The following is a 13,563-nucleotide window of genomic DNA, read 5'->3' as shown; positions in this document are numbered from 1 at the left end:
TTCAACTACCCACCTCCTTCAACTTGCAGAAACTGTCGCACCAATTAAATGGCCACTAATGAAGAATAGGCAAATTCTAGTGAGCAATGAAAAGATGAATATGTATGGTATACTTGTGAGCATAACTGGCAATGCATCTTATTACTTCACCGATATAAAGAAAAAACGCCAAAATAAGTAGCAATGGGTAAGCAATGGCACTGCCCACCTGGCTAGTGGGGTGCATACAAGACCTGAAGGTCCAAGGAGAACAATTTACAGTCTGTCTCTTGGCATACTCTGGTAGGTCTGCCTAACTCTAGGTTGCTGACAAAGAAAAGAAATGTAGCAATAGTATCAGTTAATGAATTTTGGAGTGCAGAAATTTGTCAGGTAAAAGAGGCATTCTTCAGTGCATGGCATGTCCTGTAGGTGTAGTTGTCTTAACTGCAGTGCAGTTGTCAATAGAAAAGAAAGCAACTCATGGTGAAGCCTAATTTCTGAAGGGATTGGAGTGGTGTTTAATATGCTATGGAGAAAAGTTTTCATGTCATTCGGCTCTCTGCAAATTAAAGAGCTCCGCTTCTCTGCTCTGTTCTGGTATGAATTCATTTACATTTCCATATTCTGCTGTAATATGGAATATTGGCGATTCTATGCCGCTCTTAACTCATCTTCCATGTTGTTGAGATCGTTCGTGCCTCTGACTGAAAAAGGAAGAACGGCAGAAGCTGAAGTTTAGTGTGGTCGAGAAGATTAAAGAAACATAAACCCCTCCTGGGTCGAGAGGTCAGAATCTCAGACACTTCAGAAAAAGAAAGAATGAACGGTTTCCCTTATCATCGGAAAATGACATTGCAATATGAGAACTACTTGTATCAAAATGTTGATCTCAATAATAAAAGATGTAGTAGAATATTACTTGGCAACACAAAAATAGCCGCAACGTAAGCCTAAGGAATATCACACGACATTTGGTCACATTTGTGGGCAGCTTTGCGCACGGGTTCGATACAGACCAAGTAATGTATGTACCCAATTGGCCATCCGAATTACGTGGCCCTGCTTCCGTGGCGTCCAGTTCAATCCAATTCCCCAGAGCCCAACCTATAAATACCCCAAGTCGTCTCCTTCTATTGAGCATTGTGCACCAAAGCAGAGAAGGAGATACGATTGTTTTTCTCTTCCCTTCTGTGGTTGCAATGAGTTTCATCTCTATCTTTATCTTTCTGCTTTCTACATTTACTCTTTCTGTATTCCCAGCCATTGAAGGACAAACGACGAGCTCTGGAACTTACAATGTGGACAACTATGGTGCCAAAGGAGATGGCCAAAGCGATGACAGCCAGGTCAATTGACATTTCTACGCTTTTGTTTTTTCCTTTGTAGCTTCCTTTCCATGTCCGTGAAGCATGCATTGATTGCCAAGAAAATTTTAACAGCTGAACAGACAGATAAAACCGTATAGTGGAGACGAATTCTCACCTTATAAGAATTTCAAGTACATCGTCTCCAAAAATCCACAATGTAGTTGTTTCATTCCATATAATATCTTACGCTATTCAATAGTCAATGTACATGCTGTGGCCTTGTGCTATTTTTGTTACTCATGGATTCGTTATTATTTTCTAGGCAATTTTGAGAGCTTGGAATGCAGCTTGTCGGTCAGCTGGGAGTCCAACTCTTGTGATTTCCAGTAGGAAATACTTGGTGGGGCCTCTTCAGTTTGAGGGACCATGCAGTAATACAGGTGTTTTTACAGTTCGAGTTGATGGAGCAATCCTGGCATCAACAAATCTTAGTTTATACGAGGGCGATGAGTGGATACTTTTTTCTCACATCAGCAACCTCAAGTTAACTGGAAGTGGAACCTTTGATGGGCAAGGAGAAGCAGCTTGGCCACTGGATCAATGCCCTTTCAGCTCACAGTGCAAAGTACTACCAGTGGTAAGTTTTTTTGGGGCCTTCGATAATTTGATCAATGGTATCATTGGATGACACAGAAACCATAGTTCAGCTTCAAAGCTTGTTTTCAAGCTAAAACTGTCGAAAAGGCAAAATATCTGACTTTAGCATCAAAGCAAGGTTTTTGAAACTGGTTTTTGTGTTACCATGATGGGCAATTAAGTGTTCTGCTGGTTCTGATTTGATGTAACTGATTTACATTATCTGTTGGTATGTTCATCTGCGTATAGTCCCTCAAATTTGCCTACCTGAACAACACTGAAGTTGAGGGAATAACATCACTGAACCCCAAGTTCTTTCACATAGCTCTATTGAACAACAACAACTTCAAAGTCCACAATATTAAGGCTACTGCACCGAAGGACAGCCCCAACACAGATGGCATCCACCTTGAGGGCTGCACTGGTGTGAAGATCTTGGACAGCAGCTTTGCAACTGGGGATGACTGCGTTTCTGTTGGACAAGGCAATACCGATGTGTATATCAGCAACATCAATTGTGGCCCTGGACATGGAATCAGGTATGTGCTCAATAGGTATGATAATTCTTAGTTTCTTGAGGATGAGGAGGCGAATGTGGGTGAGGCAGAATTAACTAAGGCTAGCTGCTAAACGAAGAGTCTTACTGGGTCACTGACTCTGTTTGTTCGAAGCAGAACCATTCACATGAGAACTTGTGATTGACAAGTTGATCAGTATGGGAAAGAAGGGAAGCTTCTTGTCTCAATTTTTTGAGCCAAACTCTAACTCACTCATTTACAAAAGAAACTCATATTTTCAAAGTTGCATGTAGACTGATAACTAACTACTCTGCTATATTTATGTTCTTAGAATATGAGAATTCATGAGGCAGATATAACTTTTCTTTCTATTTCTTTTGTCCTTGAATTTGCTTTTAGATTGAAACCATGCTCATTCAATTGTGAGATCCATTCCTTTTGAGTCTTTGTTCCGTAGCATAGGAAATTCATGATGTCGGCCCTTCGTTACTAGTCAATGACTGTCATCCTTCCTTGGTTAAAAAGGACGACATGCAGCAGGGAGTCCTTTGCTATCCTTAAAGAGTAAGAAGCTTGCGGGCTTGTATTGGATTCAAAGGATGGTATTGGTACGTAGCCTTGTCTACCAAGCAAGGGGCCGTCATTACTTGTAAAATATTAAAACAAGTACATGAAAATTAATGTTGGAAAGCGACTTATGACTCCTAAATATTTTTACAAAAGTTGACAGGTACGCCTTCTGCATAAATTTTTCTTGGCTTTGTATGCGGCTGTCAACGTGCGGTGATGTGGTTGAGTCTCGTCCACTCCTGTTTGGAAACAGGACAAACTGGTGTTGTTGATCTTATTTGGTCTAATTAACATATATATTTCACAGCAACCTGCTACACAAATAATGAGAGGTAGCATTTGGATAACACACACAAAGTATTATGTTTTGAGAAAATCAGGTTTTGTGAAAGATAACTTATCGAGTAGCTTTTAAAAACTTAATTTGCATGTTTGGGCGACTAGACAAAAGTTTGGGGAGGGCATAAAATGGGAAAACCTGGCCCGTCCTTTGTAGAAAATAAATTTTGTCAGAAATAAGTTTCCAACAAATTCAAATATGACATCATTTGGACACACCTAAACCTGCGTTTAGGAGGTAAAAACATGGTTTTGCCTTCAAAATCCAATTTGAAGCTGTCATTCAAATGGCAAAAGCCGGTTTTGCCTCTATTCAGGACTCATGGGGTTTCTTACTTCAGAATTATATGTTTTTGCTCATAATTGAAAATACATGTTCGAACATCGTCTACGTGCATTTGGCACAATGGTGGTTGATCCCAAAAATCAGTGGTTGGCAATTGAAAACATTTTTTTTTTCATGGGACTTGGCTGGTCCAGGATGCCAACGGATCATGTCCACACCTCTCTCTTTGTATGTGCGTGCATATGAATAAGAGATAGTCCAACATATCCGATTGTCCTTTGTCCATTGTACTATTCTTAAGAGAGACATGCATAAAAGTTACATGTCCTTTGTGTCCCCTCTATTTTCAACTGTGTACTCCATTTGAGTCCGTGCACCATATTTTTTCTCCCACCCTCTCCCTTTCCATCTCTATCTCCCACTGTCATACCAAGGAACATATCTATTTAAACTTTATTGGGCTAGAGATTAATCAATCTCTATAGCTTCAAATCTTGAAGGTTGCTATGATATTGAGGAGTGTTGATCCTGGGATAAGGGTTATCGTTATAGATGCCAAATGGTTCAGTTCTTGTCTTCTCTTCCTTTCTCTCTCTCTCTCTCTCTCTCTCTCTCTCAATGTCCTGTATATGCACACCATCCAAAGCTTACATAGGGTGTCCACACCAAACTTTATTGCTAAGTCAATTTCCCCTAGGCCAGGTAATCCTGGCTCTGCCACTGATCTGATGGGTATTGCGTGCAGCGTGGGAAGCTTGGGCAGGTATGCATACGAGAAGGATGTTAACGGGTTGGTGGTAACTGGGTGCAACCTAACCAATACCTTGAACGGTGTAAGAATCAAGTCATGGCAAGCATCTCCTGTCACCATCTCTGCAAGAAATATTACCTTCGTCCACATTATAGTTGAAAATGTTGCCAACCCGATCATCATCGATCAAAAGTACTGCCCCTTCAAAACTTCCTGCGATGACTCTGTAAGTCTTTTCATAGTTAATTTCATGTTTCAAAAGAAGTATATGGAATATTGATGAAATGAGATCAATTTTCCAGTCAAGTAGGGAAAAAGTAAAAAAACATTTAGAATAGTAGAATTCCCTAATAAAAGCCAAATTGTACATATGCTGTTAATAGGAAGCTAATGTTTATTCTTTGCAGGAACCATCGCGTGTTAAGCTTAGTGACATCACGTTCAGCAACATCATGGGGACATCGACTTCGCCTGTGGCAGTGAATCTGCAGTGCAGTGCAGGGTTTCCTTGTGAAGGTATCAAGCTTCAGAACATTAACATTACCTACATAGGCGATGAAGGGGCTACAACTTCTGCTTGTGCTCATGTAAATCCCTCCTACAGTGGCTTGCTAGTTCCTGTTCCTTGCGTCATAAAAAGTTGACGGCCAAGCTTGTGATTTTCAGCCCCTTGCAAAAGATGCAAGAGCACAGTGATCAGGAAAATGGGAGTGGAAGTTTGTTTCTTTTTCCCCCTTATCCCATCAACCAACTATTGGGTTTTTTTGTATTATTTTCTAATTTTAAATATCACTCTTTTCATGACATAAGACTTAGGTCTCTCTCTCTCTCTCTCTCTCTCTCTCTCCCTCTCTGTATATATATATATATATATATATATACCCCGTGTCCTAGCCTCATATTGATGTTTATGGCTGCTAACAAACTTGACCGCTTCAAAGTCATTCTGCGTGATTCCCCTCCATGACGAAGTGAGTCTATTTTCACATGCTTCGTTCGTGCATGAGACTGAATTCGCTGCTAAGAATGTGGCTTCTAGATTGTCACACCATAAAATTGGGTTTTAATGGTCTTAGATTTGAAGCTTCTTCAATAACATTTTTATCCATAGCAATTCAGATGTGGCTCAGCAAGAGCTTTATACTTTGCTTCTGTTGAAGACTGGACAACTGTTTGCTGCTTAATTGATGCACGACATATCGGCTATTCACTTGGGGATTTTATGTCATACGGATAGCTTGCCCAATCTGCGTGTGAGAAGGCTGACAACTGCAAAGAACTAAACTTTGAGAAATGCATACCTTAGTCAATAGTTACCTTGATGTATCTCAATATATGTTTTGCACGTCCAATGCTCTGATACCAACAAATGTCGTGACAGCATTCATACAAATATGTATGTAATGGAAGACGTAAAATGGAAGTCTAATGCAGTTGTGGATTTTTTTTTTTTGTACCTAAGTTATTAGTGGAGGGCTCGACCAATCCTACAAAAAATGTATGAAAATGCATGTGTAATTGGTGCATGGTTCAATCTATCCTAAACAGATAAATTATTCCATATTACGAAGTACCGTGTGTGTCCATTAATGTATAATAAGATGGTTCATACCAAAGGAACAAAATTATATCATAAATTTACACCGTCTCTTACAGACGTTGATGCATATGTACATGTATAGAAAAACACCATCTAGACAGAAAATGCAGGGCCAAAGAAATGGCATAAGCCTCTGTCTCTCCCAGAATTGCCCTGTTCTTGGACTGGCTCCAAGATCAGCATGTATGTTCACCTGCCTGGTGACTCCTTGGAAAACAATGAAAATCAAATCATTGATATACTCTAAGTATGGCCTAACTCTCGAGGGTGCCTAATGATCAATTATACATAATCCAAAACATATATATATCTATGTGTGTGTGGGGTTAATAGTTTCTTTTGGCCATCTATCCATCCAGATGTCTTACACACACAGCCCGATGCATTTGCATTGGGCTGCATGTGAGAGATCCAGATGGATTGATGCGGCCGGAGGATTTGAGCTTCTCTCTCTATCTCTCTTTATATATAGAGAGATATGTGTGCGTGTGAGTCCAATGTTCATCCATTGGCTAATGCATAAAATAACATGCCTTACTAATGGAGAAGGCAATGTCTGGTCTAGATAATGTGGTATACGGAAGATCTCCAACAGTATGCCTATCGAAGGTGACATGATAAATATGAAGGGGCATGCATTGAACCACTCGTGATTTGCTAAGCAACACTCGCTAATATTCTTAAAGGAAACTGCTTCTAAAGATATTGATAGCTTCTTGAACTTGTGAAGGGGAATCTTTTGTGATCATTAACAAATTTGGATATGAGATCCAGAACAGAATATAGCAACAAATCTAGTAGTGATTGGCAACAATATTGACAATGATATCAAGCTCTCCAAACGATCTAGTGTGAAAGGCACTACTTCCATATCTGTCATGAATTATCCCTTAACGAGTGATTATGATCCTAAAGTCATGCATATCAATAATAAAAAAGTTAAGTGATTGAATGGGTAGGCTGATGATATTGCTGGAAATGTCTCTAGTTATGTTTATCATTATGTTTATTGCATTAATTTGAAGAATCAAAGGTAACTGATAATTGTAAAACGAGAGACCATAAAACTGCTGGGTATCTTGACGTTGATGATCAATGAAATCTTAATCTCCTTCCCGTGGATATAGGGAGGGTGGGGCGGCAGGGGCCTTGGCCCCTCCTCAGATTTTAAAAACTTTAAAAATTTATATGTAAATCTAAAAATAATTAGTTTAATATATATAAAAATTTTGAAAATTTCTATTTCGGCCCCTGTTAAAATTCTTGGCTCTGCCCCTTGGATATAGATAGTCTCTATTGCCAAACCACATATCTACATCTCTCACTCACACAAACACACACATCTGTGTGTGTGTGTGTGTGCAGTTATGTTAGCGATAAAGACAAATCTGGATCTGACATCTAAAATTAGAATATGACAACAAATATAGTGTTGGTTGGTGACAATAGGGACAATGATATCATGCTCTCAAAAATACACAATGCACTTGACCACACACTAGCGAGCCATGTATACTGTCTGGTTGGCTGGTTGGCTCAAGGTCAAGTATTGCAGGGTGCCATTGCTACCAATGCTTCTATAGTGTCCAGGATCATCAAGATCGGTGCTATCTCACATATACAACATGTCTGTGGATGACATTGGCATTGGGGCTTGCCTAGCTTGCAGTTATGCAAATTAACACACTTAAGAATTTCCATGGTATGTTTCTATTGAGATAGGATGACCCTTCAACTCCAAGGAAGTAATATAACCATCTTAGATCCGTGAGAGCAATCCCTCTCCTAGCATCTTGGCCACTTTGTCAACCATCTCTAGATCACTGCTTGTAACAAGAATGTCATCCACATACACTAGAATATAACAAGAAACCTTTAGCAATTCAAAATAAAAAAGAGAGAGAAAGAGATCAGTTTTGGAGCTGGTGAGCGCTAGAAGAGAATGGTCATGGCCCCACATGCATTAACAGCAAGCCAATGTCAAGAAACTAGAAGGTCGTATAGGTCACGAAAATCTTGGAAAGTGTAATCTTGCCCAAATTGATAAGGCAAAGTTTGATCATGAATGTAATCCAAATGACAATGACTAAAATAAGCATGTACACCAAAAATCATGGTATCAATAGTTGTAACCAAAACACCAATTCTATACATCAAAACCTCTCCATTGGAGTAAATAAGGAGTGAGAGATAGAACAATTTTGGTGACCATAGACGTAGATCTTCATGGTCGACCCACAATAACCTTAGGACAATGCAGACCAACTTTTACTTAGTTGGATACTCTTGTCATTGATGGTTACCATCCATAGCTAGGCCGTGGGACATGGCACATCTTATTACACTTGGAATGCTATCAAACACATGTACACAACACTCTAGGATAAGGCCTTTTTCTTAATTATTGCAAAAACTTTATTATGGGTATAGGCCATAAATGGTAGATTTAAATAATTATTAAGTCTAGTTGAAACTGTCAACTATGTCATAAAGAGGTGCAATTATGAAAAAATAAAGGGGCTAATTAATATATGCATGGTAGGAGGTAGTAACTGAAGATGTTAAATGAGAAATTAAGGAAGAACGAGGGCAGCTGAGAAGCCATTCTTAGAAAATTTGTAAGGAGGTGTTGTTGGCCATGTATTGGCCTTATTTAACTCCATACTGCAACATTTTAGGTTCCTATTTGCTACAGCCATAGAGGAAAGGTCCCAACAACCAGAAATTTGGGTAGAGTGGGAGCTAATTCTTGTTTTTTTGTATCTTGGGTTGAAGATCAAGAGATAAAGGGGACTGGTTTACATGCCTGCGATCCGCGCCTTGGAGGATCTAAGAAGCTAGGGTGCTGCCAGTCAAAACAAGGGGCTGTACAGTTAGAGTGACCCTGGTAAATGTTATATGGTTTCTTTTATAAGTAATCTATATATATAGGTGTATATATATAAAGCATGGAGAATTCTACTTGGTGGGGCAAGCTGTGATCTGAAAGTATATATGTAAATGCATATTTTGCAAGGGAATCCTACTAGACTGCCTTGGAACGATAAGCCTACTAGCGGACCAAATTGACTGCAACTTAGAGCAATAAGGTATGAGAATATTCATATGTGTATGCAGCATGTAGTTCATGTATGTTACGCTTATGAAATATAGATGTATAAAAGTAAATATGTAATGTGTATATGAGTAAGCCTAGAGTAAGAAGTAGGCTGTCAGATTGAAAATAGTAGTATGCATTACATTAAAATGAAAGGTTGAACCTGATTATAGAGTTGCTCCTGGAATTTAGAATTTAATCAGATTTATTAAGGAAGCATGTTGCATGATGAGCCTTATGACAAATGGTGAACGAATGGGTGATGTGATGTGATGATACCTCAATTCTGGAAGTGCATAGACTGATATTTCTATAGCTTGTGTCGCTTAAAAGTAAACTCAGCAGGGAAAATTCATGTTCTTATCGAAGGTCTGCGTATATATATATGCATATATGTATTGGTACCCATGTGTGTGTACAGATATTCAGTATATACATATATATAGACATATGTAGTTGTGTAATTATATAGTGGAATGTGTGTTTCAGTAGCTGGACTGAATATAAACATTCCTGCATGTTGAAATGACATGAATAACAACTGTGGCAAGTTCCTTCATGAATGGGCCTGGTGATAATAAGAAAACTGCAGAAATAATGTTGCGTGAAATAGTATGAGCAGGATAGATCAAAACTATTTCTTAGTTATTATGTTTCTGTCCTGCCCTTTTAAAGGTCTCATGCATTATATTAATATATAATTCATGACAAAACACAAAAAAAGAAAGTGAGAGACGGTCTTATATTTACATTACACTAGACCTATGCAAATCATAGTACTATTGAAGCCAGCTTTGCATAATGTGGGACTACTTGGTACTCTATGAATGTTACTAAATTTTGTAATTATTAATACTAGACATGTGAGAGCTATTTGACCATGATAGAAGCATGCAGCTCTTATACTTTGATAGGTTTATGCAATAACACATAATAGAACTCAATCTGATCTGGATGATGGGATTTTCAAATACTCATTTGTCCCTTGACATGTTGAGCAACAATGAGTAGCTGCACATGAATAGAAAGGTTGAAAAAAAATGATCATCTGGTGAACTGCAGATTTGATTATAGAACAATAAGATTCCCTTGTTATCTACGAATTAACCAGAAGAAATAAGTCAAATGAATCCAAAGAGCTAGAATCACCCTTTTTATTAAGGTTAGCTTATGAATGTAATCAAAGGAATCATCATTTTGCTTAATATAGAAATTCATTCAATGAGCGAAGCTAACAAGAAATAGGGAACTCAGAAATAGGATCTGAATTAGAAATCTACGTGGCAGAAAGTGAGAATAAAACAAATTGAAATTAATTGAAGTCTGCAATTAAACTTCTTAAGATTGGGTTGAGATTCTTGGCTGAAACCACCAAGCTCCAGAATAGACAAGCTATTATTATAGGGTGTAGTAGGACTGCTGCATGGGCCTAGGACTGAGACTAATGATTTGAACCCTCATATGCTTAAATGCAAATAGTCATGTACTTTAGTATAAACAGATTGTTAAGGGACAACAGTTGGGCGGCTAAGCATAAAGCTATATTGTGATATATATATATATATATATATATATATATATATATATATATAAACATACATGTAATTAAATTGTGATTACATAAAGGAATTCAGTCTAAGAGCTGAGTTATGAACAATAGAAATTATATTGATATGTTTATATACTGGTAAACATATACATAGTTACAAGTACATATGTACACATAAAGGTAATATATATATATATATATATATATATATATATATATATATATATATATATATATATATATATATATATATTATATATATGCAAATGCATTCATAAGGGCGTGGTTATGATAAATATAAATATAGACATACCGATGACATTGACATGGGACCTTGTGATGATTTGTGCCCTTATGCAGATGCCTTTTAGGCATGTAGTAGACTAGACCTAGAGCATTGGGATTTGTTCCCAAGTTGTGCTTTATGGTAAAGTCCAAAACATGATTCATAATCATAATAGCATAGGTAGATATATTGAGGAAAGTATCAGTTTTGCTTCAACAATGACATATGGGACTGCAAGCAGGTCCAGTAGTTGTTTTATCTTGGGAGGTAGTGGCATAACATGAGGTCATGGTGGTTAAACACTCCTCCATTTTTACTGGACGGCCCATAGGGTATTGTGCGGCACAAAGGTCCGGGGTTTTGTTAAACTTTTGTTTGGAGAGCAAGGTGTCTCCTGGTCCCTCAACCCGGGTGCCTAGAGGGGCCGGTCCACCACTTCTGGTAATGCCGCTGGTTGGACCCTACTGCTGCAGCAACTATCTGGGATATCTCATGAGGCTTCATTACAAGTTACCCTCGATCTGTTTGGATCACCTGGCGAAGACATGTTTTGTGCTACCTGTGAGTTGTACCCGCAGGGTTTTTTGTTGTTTGCTCGTCATGATGACCATGATCATTGTTAATGGATTACCGTTGTAATTCTACAAACATATGGAGATCATATACAGTTCATGCTAATAAGTTATAACTCTAAGGTGTATTATGAATTGATGACTTTTGGTTGTCAACCATAAAGTCCTCATCTGAATTTGTTTAACATAATTATATACTTATTTTGCCGGACCATATTCTATTTATGGCTGGATGTTGCCATACTCAGAGAAAATCTGATCCTTCTTTCTATCTCTACAAATAGTTCTTGAGAGATCGTGGGTTACAAGATTGACATCCTCAGTCTTTGTGATGGACCGACATTGGTGATTTAGACACTTCGTCGAGTCTGGGCTTTGTGGATATTCTAGTTGTTTGAGTATAAGTGTCTTTGTGTAGGATTAAAAATGGTGTCTCTTAAAACAGTGTTGGATGTTTTGTTGGTGTTTAATTTGTTAGTGTTTTGGTCATTACTCAAATTTGCTTATAGTAAGATTCAATGTTTGCTTCTGCTATTATATATAAAAAAATGGTGTTAAAACTTTGGTTGTGACAAGATTGACATCAGAGTACAGTGTCTAGAGTTCATGTCCAATGCCAATGTTGATCACAAGTAGAGGAAAAGTCATCGAAGCCTGTTATGGAAGGATGTTTTTGATTGAGTTTTAAAGTTTTGTAGTAGTCCTAAAAGTATGATTTTGTTATAACACAATAGTTATGTTTTGTTTCCTCCTTATAGTGTAGTTCAAATGGCACACGCTAGAGAAGGAAGTACTCGAGGAAGAGGCAGAGGCCCTCGCAACACCAGGAGTTAAAATGTTGGAACTCATCCTACTGGATCTGAGACACCATATGGAAGCATCCAACAACAATAGGAGTTCATTATGAACATCTTGCATATGATTACTGCATTAATATATTACCTGGTGCAGATTGCTCCTTCAGGTGGAAACATTACAGATACGAATAGAACAATGAATTATGATGCAAGAATCGTAACTCATAAATAATTTAGAAATTTTGATCCGCCAAAATTTCATGAGAAGGGCACAACTGATGATGTAGAGGAATGGATAAAAGAATTTGAGAAAAATTTTATTACCCTGGATATGCCCGACAACAAAAACGTTCAATTTGGAACCTTTATGTTGAATGAAGATGTTGAAGAACAGTGGCAGACACAGCATGAGGTGAAGTTTGCTAATCACGAAGCAACTTGAGAGGAATTCAAAGAGCCGTTCACACATGCTTTCATACTAGCCTTCACACGGGAAAAGTGCATGCAAGAATTTTTGTATCTTCAACAGAGAAGTATGAGCTTACACGAGTACGTGGTCAAATACAAGCACTTGGAGAAGTACTGCCCACATGTGTATACTTCAGATGTTGACAGAGCAAATAAATTTATTAGAGGACTCAAAGACCAGTTGAGGAGCAAGGTAATGGGTAGTCGCCCAAGAGATCTAGACAATGCAATTGACATAGCCACATACTTTGAAGAAGACTGAAACAAGACTCATGGGACAGGCAAGAGGAATGAATATCTCCAGCCTAACGCCCTATTTGGTTGGAGAGAAAGGGAGGGATTGATCAATCAATCCTTTGTTTGGTTGATTAATTGGAAAGGAAGGAAAGGGAGGGAAACTAAAAAGTTTGTTTGGCTGCAAAGGGAGGGAAAAGAAAGGGAGGGAAAGGAAAGGAAAGTGTAGTGTAAATCCAATCCCTCCAAAATTGGAAGGATTGTGAAGGAAAGGAAAGAGCATGAACCATTGCCTCCCTTTCTATTCACAATACCCCTCCACCCACGAGTTTTTTCTTTTTTATCAAAAAGCACGAACTGTTGCCTCCTTCCCCTCCACGAGAAATAGTCCACACCTGCTGCGCCTCCTTCCCTCCAAGAGAAACAGGGCACACCAACTGCGACACCTTGTTCCAATGCCATCTGAGGAGTGCTGCGACACCTTGTTCCAACTCCATCTGAAACAAGGTGAGTTTTTTGTTGCTGCCTTTCTCCGTTTTCAGTTGCTGCCTTTTTCTGATTTTGGTTGCTG

General features: G+C 38.4%; 1 protein-coding gene across 1 annotated transcript; it reads left to right on the top strand.

The window, feature by feature from the left end:
* The first annotated feature begins 1,127 nt into the window (after positions 1-1,127).
* On the top strand, positions 1,128-5,198 carry LOC116255641 (exopolygalacturonase-like). The gene is made up of 5 exons (XM_031631515.2): positions 1,128-1,328; positions 1,612-1,926; positions 2,175-2,464; positions 4,384-4,615; positions 4,797-5,198. Exons 1-5 carry the CDS (start codon positions 1,182-1,184, stop codon positions 5,031-5,033), a joined length of 1,221 nt encoding a protein of 406 aa, XP_031487375.1. The 5' UTR covers positions 1,128-1,181; the 3' UTR covers positions 5,034-5,198.
* Positions 5,199-13,563: the final 8,365 nt, after the last annotated feature.

Source organism: Nymphaea colorata, chromosome 6, assembly GCF_008831285.2.
Source record: "Nymphaea colorata isolate Beijing-Zhang1983 chromosome 6, ASM883128v2, whole genome shotgun sequence".
Classification (NCBI taxonomy): domain Eukaryota; kingdom Viridiplantae; phylum Streptophyta; class Magnoliopsida; order Nymphaeales; family Nymphaeaceae; genus Nymphaea; species Nymphaea colorata.
The sequence above is the reverse complement of the archived record's forward strand: the minus strand, read 5'-3'. Positions and strand labels throughout refer to the sequence as shown.

Excerpts from the sequence above, each read along its gene's own strand:
- LOC116255641 (XM_031631515.2), top strand. The coding sequence starts at position 1,182 with ATGAGTTTCATCTCTATCTTTATCTTTCTGCTTTCTACATTTACTCTT. Across the intron at positions 1,329-1,611 it reads GCCAAAGCGATGACAGCCAG|GCAATTTTGAGAGCTTGGAA; the intron begins GTCAATTGACAT and ends ATTATTTTCTAG. Across the intron at positions 4,616-4,796 it reads AAACTTCCTGCGATGACTCT|GAACCATCGCGTGTTAAGCT; the intron begins GTAAGTCTTTTC and ends TATTCTTTGCAG.